The 10,832-nt window shown below is 40.7% G+C and overlaps 1 protein-coding gene across 2 annotated transcripts in view; it reads left to right on the top strand.

The window, feature by feature from the left end:
• Nucleotides 1–4,344: 4,344 nt before the first annotated feature.
• CWF19L2 (CWF19 like cell cycle control factor 2) overlaps nt 4,345–10,832 on the top strand; it is a 194,581-nt gene continuing 188,093 nt past the window's right edge. The window contains exon 1 of one of the 2 annotated variants that reach the window (XM_024217183.3): nt 4,345–4,431. In XM_024217183.3, coding sequence (XP_024072951.2) covers nt 4,345–4,431 — 87 coding nt within the window. Of the gene's footprint in view, nt 4,432–10,394; nt 10,470–10,832 lie in introns of those variants that run through there. The other variant, XM_024217191.3, reaches the window with a different exon arrangement.

The raw sequence follows: 10,832 nt of genomic DNA, 5'->3' as shown, positions 1-10,832 counted from the left end.
TGTTGTTAGTTAACTGTTCCCATTCTCAGTCAATTCCTCCAAGAGCATAAAACTTGTAAAATTTTTAAGGCTCCTTTACATTGCCAAAGTGATGTAAAGGAGACTTATTATAAATGACAGTAACGGAATCCACAGCTAGGAAGATCTGTGTTTTCTCACTTTTTTCCTGTGCAAAAGTGGCACAATGGGGTTAGATTACAGCTCAGGATTTATTTTACTTACCCATTTAAAAAAAAAAGACTTTGAGGACAAATAAAGCATTTTTCAAGCAGTCAAAATGTCAGGACAATCAGAACCAAGCACTTCCCAAAGTATCCTGCCAGGTCCAGATAAAGTTACCCATGGCACATGAAAATATTAGCAGCCACTGACGCAAGTACCTGCTGTCATATGCACCTCTGGATCTTATATAGTCTCTGTGCAGAAAATATTGAGAAGAAGCAATTTCCCTGGAAACAAAGTGATTTTTATTATGGCAAGTCACAGGGGCCGACAGCTGAACTACATGGCTAGTCTCAATTTCTTACACATAAGAGCAAAAGAGATGATAGGCTAAGAAGAGAGTGACTGGCCATGGTGGGGCACTGAAAATCACAACCATCTGCTAGGGATAGGAATAAAGAGACAATTATTATGATATGTTCCCCCACCCAATGTTGTTCATAGTTTTCAGGTCTTGAAAAGAAACAAAACATTCAAACCTCCTTAATAAATTAATTAAGCAAATTATCACTTACATGATTCAGTACCATCTACACTTATATGGGCTCCTTACAAAACCTTTATTTGTAACATATTAGTCCAAAACTGTAACTAGAGATCTGTCTAACTGAAAACCCTGGATTCAAATAACCTAGAACTTTTGGGGAAAAATGGATCTGTTTTTTTAAATTGTGGCTCTGCTCCATCTAACTGTAACTGAAGATACCATTTGTCTGCTAACTAGCACATTAACCAAACAACTATTGCCTAGAGGCAGAAAACACATGGTCTGATACTGAATATGGAGGAATGGATTAATCATCCTTTGATCTCCAGGAGTCTCTTCATTCATTTTCATTGTAAACTGAATTTACAATGTAGGCTGTCAATATTATTAATACTACATTAACCCTTTTATTGCTGAAGTTAGATGCCATTGCCTGTCTTTTTGATTTTACAGAGGTAAAAATGTCTTGTTTCTTGATTCAAGCCTCCATAATGAACTGAGGCACGGCTATCTAATAAATAACATGGGTGCTGCTGCTCCATTGTCATGGTACAAGGTATTTTTTGTGGCACTGACTTAGTAAAACTTTTATAAAAGAAAAATACCCTCTAATTATATCATCCTTTGCTTTTTTCTATAATTTCTCATGGGACTGACTTTTTATTTCTTTCACTGAACCACAGGACATTCCCATACCAATCTGAACTATCATTTTCTCCCAGCAACACAAGTAGCAAACTGAGAAATGGATTGTTTTAGAAATGAACTGAAGACTAGGAACTGAATTAGATTTAGTCCATTTTGGCCTCTGCACACCTCACCCCACACACTCACACCTCATTGGCTGTGACCTTTCTTCTGTGTGAGTGCTTCAGAAGCCATTGTTAAGATTCAGATCGAGAACTCACAAAGCAACAATCAGGATATGTCCAGCTTCCCTGTAACTGTGACCAACACATTTCATATTCTCAGAGCAAAGTGCACGTTTTTCTTGTGAAATTTTGCTTTCTGCTTAAGGTGAATTGTACAGAATCACACTCAGTGGAAAGAATTTTTTCCCCTGACTTTTTGACAATTTTCTTTTCTATGGAAAATTTCACACAGAGCACTAAAAGAAAGTGGGGAACACAAGCAGTACAGACATTTATAAAATCACTCACCACTGACCATGCAGCTTCTCTTAGGGACAGTGTTAAATGGGAAATGGTAACTCACTCTGCAAAGGTTAGTGTCTCACTGTTGGAGTACAAGTTTGGGTAGACCATATTCTATTATTAGCACTGTTGATTTCTGAAGTCAGAGTGAGAGTATAGAACAGGGGATGGCCTGCTAGCCATTAAAGGTGACTTGCAAAGGATTTTAGAATAATTTGGCTTGTGCCCTTTTCTGCTTCTTTATGATTCTAAAGCAGGCCTGGCAGGCAGTGTTCCCTCTAGTTTTTCCCAAACCATGTACGGAATTAATTTTGTTATGTGCACCAATATGGAGGTGATGTGGGACTTATGGTCCTGGCACAATACTTGTTACATAAGTGGTGTATTGGACCTGGCACATGCTGTTGGCTAACTGCCAGGTATAAGAGCTCAGCAAACTTCCTAATCAGTTTCTTTCATCCTGCCCAGACCCATCCTAGGCAGTAGGCAACTGGCCAGCAGCAGAAGTAGTGTTCCAGCACAGAAACATTGCAACACATCAACTGGATGTGAAGGGAAAAGAAATTGATTAGAATCATGAACTCAGGCCCCAAACCTGAAAGTGGATCCATACCAGTTGAACTCTGTGCCTGTGTGGAGCTGCACTGACCTCAATGTGGCATTGTGCAGTGAAGGAGCCTCTCTGGGCAGACAGTGATAAACCACATAATTTTTTTTACTAGTTTCTCAAAATATCCATTTTAGTTGCCCACCTTGAAAGAAGACTGCCATAAATAAACTGGTTTGTTCATCTATACCTCATAAACTATAGTGTGGGGATACTTATAATCATGTATAGTTCTTTAGACTTCAAAGTGCTTTACAAAGGAAAGTGAGTTTCATTAATCTCTTACGCTAAATAAACTGAGAAACAGAAGTTAAGTAACTTGCCTGTGACCCTACTTATTAGGGCTTGTCTACATTACCCGCTGGATCGACGGGCAGCGATTGATCCAGAGGGGGTCAATTTTAAATCGACCGCTGAGTGCTCTCCCATTGACTCCGGCACTCCACCAGGGCGAAAGGCGCAGGCGGAGTCGATGGGAGAGCGTCAGCCGTCGACTTACCACAGTGAAGACACCACAGTAAGTAGTTCTAAGTATGTCGACTTCAGTTACGTTATTCACGTAGCTGAAGTTGCGTAACTTAGATTGATCCCCCCAGTATAGACCAGGCCTTAGTGGCAGAGCTGAGAAAAGAATCCAGGTCTCATCTTGACTCCCAGGCCAGCATTCTATCCACTGGATCATGCTGCCATGTGGGAGTGATGGGGTGAAGCTGAATGTAAAGGAAAAACATTTACCAATGAAGTCATGTTGTTATGTAGTCTTTCATTAGATTTACAGACAAACTTAACCCATTCTTAGATTTGAAGCAACAAATGTAAACATTTCCAGGAAACAATTTGCTATTCTTCACTCATTTTGTTAAATTGTTTTCTTCTAAATCACATTCATGAATTATAAAGGTAAGAACAGGGATAACTGGAAAACTAAATCACTAACAAATCTGGATTCTCAGCATACCAATTCGTCAGTACATTTTTTTACATTCTTCACAGCGTGATGCCCACATTGAAAAGCTCTTACTTTATAGTAATAAAGTGCAAAAAAGATAATTCATTAAGTGACATTACTCTGACATTTTCCTAATAGTTTGTGGAAAGATCCTTGTGGGAGTCTGGTAGCTGGCATGGGGTTGGGTGTGATCTGCTCTGGGGGAAGTTGTCATTCTAGATGTTTAACTGACCTGTTCTTGGAGCTGGTAGCAAGGTTTGGGGTTCAGGAAACATAAACTGTGGTGTCTATTAAGCCACCACCAAAGCAAAACTCGGGAATTATAGCAAATGACGGAAGGCGATTAAAACTCCAACGCTCCGGAAAGCTCTGGCCTAAGGGAGAGGCCAGATGCTGAGGTCATCTCACGCGTGTGCCCTGTGGCAGCACTGGCATCACAACGTATTTTCGAGGGAGCTGTTCGAAGTGTTTTGACCCGAGCTGGTGGGTGGGGTGCATGGAGCCTGGGAAGAGCGGGAGTGACCCCGAGGGAAGGGCTGGACTAGTTCAACATCCAACCCACAGACCAGCAGGGGAAACACGGGGCCTCCGGTGAGCGGAAACAAAACGTTTCCCGAGGCGAGAGGCAGGGCGCAGCCCCGTGTGGTCCCCGGCGATGCCATCCGAGCAAGCCCTGCCCCGGGATGGAGCCGCCCGGCCCGGCCCGCAGAGGGCGCAGTGCGGAGCGGCTCCCCGGCAGCAGGCTCCGGGGCTATTGCTGGCGGTTCCCGGGTGAGTCCCGGCGGGGAACTGCCTGTCAGGGCTCGGGCGGCAAACCCGGGCACTCCCCGGCAAACGGACCGCCGGCTACTCACTTTACGGCATTTTCCGCGAGCGCCGCACACTGCGAGCCGGCTCCGGCGTCACTTTACGGCAGCTCCTGGCCATGGCGTCCGGGGGGTTTGAAAGTGAGCGGAGCCTGGAGGCGCGGAAGGAGCGGAGGCGGCGGGAGCGGGAGGCGCTGCTGGTGCAGGTGAGAGCCCGGCCGCCCCTCCGCTGCCTCCTGTTGCAGCCCCGCGTGGGAGAAGCCCCCTGGTCCTCAGCCCGCCTCGCTTCTCCGGCATCCCCAGGGCCAGGGTGACGTCCTCTGTCCTCCAGCCCCTCTCCCTGCTCCTATCCCTTGGGGGCACCGCTCCAGTCCCTGCTCCTATCCCCTGCCCTGCGCCCTGGCTCTGCCTCCCGCCCCCACGAGTCCCTCTTTCTCCCCTCGCCCAGGTTGACCGGCCAGAGTCTCCCCAAGCTAGCTGTGTACACAGGCCGGGCACTGAGTGCCAGGAGAGCAGCGGGAACTCCTTCCTTAGAGGTTTTTAAAGCCAGGCTTGACAAAGCCCTGGCTGGGATGATTTAGTTGGGGATTGGTCCTGCTTTGTGCAGGGGGTTGGACTAGATGACCTCCTGAGGTCCCTTTCAACCCTGATATTCTATGTCCTCTCGGCTGCTGTGGAGTCTCCGGGGCCATGAGATGGCTGTCACACTCTTACATTGGTGTAGTCCCTCAGCAGCCCCTGACTGTTTCATTGTTACTTACATTGCCAGAGCCCCATTGTGCTCCCCAGCGTACAAACACAGAGCAAAACACAGCTCAAACAGCAGGACCTACACGAAGAAGTCCCTTCACCCACAAGTGAAATGCAGCCATCTCTGGAGTGAGGCCTGGCAGCTGTTTTTAACAGTGTATCAGGGAAGTTTAGGACAGGAAGGAAAGGTTAATTTAGCCTTTTGGAACTTGGAGAGAGAGAATGTAGTTAGCCCTGGTGTCATGGGCAAGTTGCACTTTGAGTAACGGCCTGCTTATGCAATGCAATAAAGTCCTGGTTTGAAGAAGATATTGAAAACTTGCTAGCCAGAGGATTAAGCTTGTTAGCCCAAGGCCAAATCAAACAATGTGTGGTCACCTAGCCATGAGATTGAGAAGCAACACACCATTGTGAACATTAACCCTGGGAAAGGGAAGAGTGCAGGCATCCCTACCAGTGTGTTGTCCCTGGATCTAGTTGCTGCATATTTTATACTGGCCTCATAACTGTATGACTCAGATGTCTCACACATTTGAAGTCCTCCTCCACCATTTATTTGGTGGACCTCTGTGTTGTCATTTCCTGTGCTTGCCCCTGCTGCTGACCCCTGAAGCAGTAGCATGAAATTGTCATGGTGGTTGTCAGTTTCATAGATGTCTGAGGTTTTGAATACCAGCAATGAAACTGGCCAGTCTTGTCAAGTTCACTGGATTTGTGAAAGCTTTGAGCAACAGCAGAGGCACTGAATCTGTCTGCAGAGGGTTACTTAGATCAGTGGCTCTCAACCTTTCCAGACTACTGCACCCCTTTCAGGAGTCTGATTTGTCTTGCATACCCCCAAGTTTCACCTAACTTACAAACTACTTGCTTACAAAATCAGACATAAAAATACAAAAGTGTCACAGCATTTTTTTATTGAAACATTATTACTGAAACATAGCTTACTTTCTCATTTTTACCACATATTTATAAAACAAATCAATTGGAATATAAATATTATACTTATATTTCAGTGTATAGTATATAGAGTAGGATAAACAAGTAATTCTCTCTATGAAATTTTAGTTTGTATTGATTGCACTAGCACTTTTTATGTAGTCCGTTATAAAAATAGGCAAATATCTAGATGATTTGATGTACCCCTGGGAAGACCACTGCGTATCCCAGGGGTACATGTACCCCTGGTTGAGAACCACTGAGGCTTCACAGTCAAGATTATTTTTTGCATCAGTGAAGGCTAGAAATTATGTATCTATTTTTAACTGGAACTTGAAATTGACAGTTTCCCCTTGTAAGTCATCAGGGAAACAACATACTCTCCACCTACAGTTAACGGGACTGGTTGAATTACCTCTTTTTGCACTTTATTACAATAAAGTAAGAACCTTTAAATGTCAGGTTTCAGAGTAGCAGCCGTGTTAGTCTGTATCCGCAAAAAGAACAGGAGTACTTGTGGCACCTTAGAGACTAACAAATTTATTAGAGCATAAGCTTTCGTGGGCTACAACCCACTTCTTCGGATGCATAAACCTTTAAATGTGGGTTTCAGCCACTTAAATGTTAGGCATCACACTGTGAAGAATTAAAAAAAAAATATTGCAGAATTGATATGTTGAGAATCCAGATTTGTTAGTGATTTAATTTTCCATTATTCCTGTTCTTACCTTTTTAATTCATGAATGTGATTTAGAAGAAAACAATTTAACAAAATGAGTGAAGAATAGCAAATTGTATCCTGGAAATGTTAATTTTGTTGCTTCAAATCTAAGCATGGGTGAAGTTTGTGTGTAAATCTAATGGAAGAGCATATTGTGAATTAATTCTATAAACTATACTAGAGTAGGTATGAATGTGGTTTAAATCTTGGCATGAGGACTGGCATGGTAACAAATGGCACTGAATTAAGAGCCTGCCTTCCCACTGACTTTTAGTAGATGATCTAGATTCTAGAGCTTATAATACTTTGAGGTATATATCCAAATAAGTTGTATATACAAATATCTTTACTATTTATTTATTTATAGCTTGCTGGTATTAGAGAATATATTGGCTCAGAATTCTTTCTTATATGAAATCAAATTCCATTTTACAATCTTTTTTTTTTTTTTTTTTTAAAGTTTTACTAAAAGCAAGTGGTACATTACTTAGACATTGTTATAGGTGATTGTAAATATAACTGTCCCACTAACAATGCAAAACTATGTTCTCTAATATGCTACCCCATATTTCAGTGAAATAAAATCATTGGTCTTTATCTCTTCTGTGCAACTTTTTATAAGCTAAAAGAACAGGAGTACTTGTGGCACCTTAGAGACTAACAAATTTATTAGAGCATAAAGCTTTCGTGGGCTACAACCCACTTCTTCGGATGCATAATAGAGCTTTATGCTCTAATAAATTTGTTAGTCTCTAAGGTGCCACAAGTACTCCTGTTCTTTTTGCGGATACAGACTAACACGGCTGCTACTCTGAAACCTGTTTTTATAAGCTCTCTGTTCAAAGCGCTAGAAGCATCTGTAAATCATAGAAATAACTTGTAACCCATTGTTCGGTTTAGGAAAGCTTTTTAGATTTGCCATAAATGAGTGATATAAGTAAAAGTGCCATTACTTTCACAGATTTGATATATATATAAACACACACACACAAAATCTCCATTGTAAGCCTGAAGCTTGTTCTCTTACATGAACACAGCTGATTGAAGGAAATTCTTTTAGCCTGTCAAAGTTAGACTCAGGACTCATAGTTTGTCAGACCACTCTGTTTTATTAGCACAGCACTCTGCTAATACATTCAGATAATGTGAGCCTCCATGCAAGATTCAAACAGTCTTATTTATACAGATAAAAGGGTGCGAACTAAACAAAGGGACAGAGAGAGCAAAATAGTAAGATATGCATGGAGCACAATATGCATATCTTGCTTCCTTATTAACTCTTATCGATCTAAGACTAATGCTTCACCAATTGCCCTTAAGTGGGGCAATTCATTAAGCAGTTAATGTCTGCTTTCCTGCCCCCCTGGCTTGCAGCATTTTTCATTTCTACTTAAAGGTACATACAGCATTCTTTAATTCATTCTATTTCTTTAATATAATTCATTTCACTTTCACAAGCCCTTAGGACCAAGTCATACGTGTAGCCAAAGTAATTTTGTTTCACTAAAATTTATCTTGAATATGCCTACTATGTTTGAGAATCCTGCAAATTGAAAAGAACATAGATTTTTGAAATATTTTGTATATTCAGACTGAATAACTTTAGCTGTCACTAGAGCCAGGATTTTACTGTCTTGCTCTGCTCAACCACTGCAACACATAACAAAGGTGTTGATCTGGAAAAACAGGAAGCTCGCATGTAGGCCATAATTTCCCAATGCATCATCTCTTCTTAGTGTCTGCTTTCTAAATTGTAAGTTCTTTGGTGCAGAGACTTATTTTTATATCTTGTAGAGTGCCATGCACATTGACAGTGCTTAGCAAACAACCATTTTCCACTGTATATAGACTCCTACTTTTATTAGCAGCTTTACATAAGATAAGTGGTTCTTCTTACAATTCTCCTATGAAAACATAGTTTACATTTTTTTAACTATAGCTCATATCTTCCCCAGAAATTGGGCATATGGGTCAAGATAAAGTATTTTTTTACTTTCCCTCCTAAATTATTATTTTTAAGGTGATATATAAAATACTATGTAAGTTAATGTCAAATTAAACACTTCCTTGTTGTTTTATAATACCTGGATTGCAGTCTTCAATGCACTGCAATCTATTTTTAAAAAATCATGTGAATTAAGATTTAACCAATCCAATGACATTCCTGTGCATTAGCATTAGCAATGCTATTGGAGGAGGTATTACTGTGGTGGCATTGCAGAAACATCAGAACAGTAAGACACAGCTGCTGTAGCAGTGAAGAGGCCAACTTTGAAGAAGCATTTAGGTGGCAGACAGAGAAGAGATGTGTGAGGATTAGATGCTGGTAGCGTCTGCAGGATATTGAGTTTGTACTAGAATCTGTGTGCTACACCAAATAAATAGAACACTTTGAATTTTGTGACTACAGTTCTACCTTTGGGTGTGGTGGTTCATCACAAGAAATCCTTGGTGGTTATATAGGCCCTGGAAGTCTCTCATATCTATATTCCACCCTTATCCATAGATGTCTGCACTTCAGAAGGTGCTCATCAGCTTTGTTGAACAGTGTTTGCAAAATGTTTTTGAGGTCCCAGGACAAAACTAAATCTAACAGTTACTTTTGAATTTTCTTATTTATGGGTTGAGATGTATCAGTGTCTTCCTGTGGAAACCATCTATTCTAATATTTTGACTTCAGTACTGTGTGCTGTGTTGTATTATACAATGTTTGTGAAAAGTTAATATCAACTTCTAAAAAATATGTCATGAATAAATATAGCCACTAGGTGGAAATCTTAAAAGCACATATGCAAATTTTCAATAATCCAGAAAAAATCAACCCAAAACTCTCGCTCTGTCTTTCTCTACCCCCCCCCGTAATAATAATAGGCTCTAAATTATTATAATTTACTTTGGTAGAGACAACATTTACTTCTTCCATCAACTGATGACTTAAAGCAGAAACTATGGCTTAGCTGATTCAGTGGTGACCTCCTCTGTATTGCTTTTAGGTTTTGACTGTTGACCTTTCATTCATTAGATACATGTTGGCAGAGGTTTTGCGTCTAGTAGGTATGGATAGAGCTATGAGCAGTTTAATAAATGGAACTCTTATCTGTGTATTAGAATTTGAAACTGGTAGCGGTGTAGCTCCACAGTCATGCTTCCCAAATGTAAATAGGTTGTTTTATTTGTTTTGTACCTTTGAATTTAGATATATTTTAAAAATGCCTTATTTAAGAATTTCAGGTAATTTAGACGTTCTTCCTCTTGTTTTCTCCAACTCAATTATTAAATTTGGTAAGGAAGATATTCAATCATATTCAGCACAACACACCTGAGAATAGAGGGGATTCAGTGTGAATACAGATAATCCTGATAAGTATACTTTGCATGTCACTTAACACTAGAGCTTGAAAAATCTATTTGCATGTGGAGAGTAGTTAGCTTTCTTGGGAAATTGCCATCAACTTCCACAGAATCTAAATGTGTGTGTGTGTGTGTATGTATATATGTATATATATATTTGTTTTTAAAACAAGAGTTTCTAGCCCCCTTGGTTGTAAAGAAAAATCTTCCTAATATGATCTGAATTTCTTTCTAAATTTGCAAACATAGAACTCTGGTATCTCTGTTGTTCATTTTTTGTCCACCTCTATGCTGCAGTCAAGTGAAAACTGACTAAAATCTTGTTTTTTTTCATTGCTGCTGTTGATACTCTGGGCAGCACTGAAACTTACAAGAATAACATCAATTTCATTCTGTTGCAGATTGGGAAAGCTGTGAACATCAACAGTTATAGGCACTAGAGCTATTCACTAGGGAGGAGGATTCAAAAGTAGAAGCCGGCGAGAGGTAGATTTGCTAGCAGGTTGAAGTATACACACCTACTCTACACTAGACTTTTAGCAAACACCTTAACAGCAAAGCTTTTATCCTAAGCAAGACATACCTTCAGAGGGCAAAGGGGGTCACATCCTGTCCTCCATCTTCATCCTAATGGATTGATACAGAAATTCAGAGTTGAGATTAATGGATTTTCTTGGTCCTATGTTTTTTTTCTTTCCTCCTACTTTGTAGGGGTGAACTAGCCTTTAGCTATGCAAATCAGCATTACTTTGAGAAGTTGTCTGTTTGCTACATCACCAACTCTATTCAAAGTCCATTAAGCATTTTCTCACATGGAAGCATTGTAATGTATTTGCTGCCATGTCATTG

Source organism: Terrapene carolina, unplaced genomic scaffold (assembly GCF_002925995.2).
Source record: "Terrapene carolina triunguis isolate 2854851 unplaced genomic scaffold, T_m_triunguis-2.0 Scaffold138, whole genome shotgun sequence".
NCBI lineage: Eukaryota > Metazoa > Chordata > Testudines > Emydidae > Terrapene > Terrapene triunguis.
Note: the sequence above shows the minus strand (reverse complement) of the source record. Positions and strands in the feature narration are given on the sequence as shown.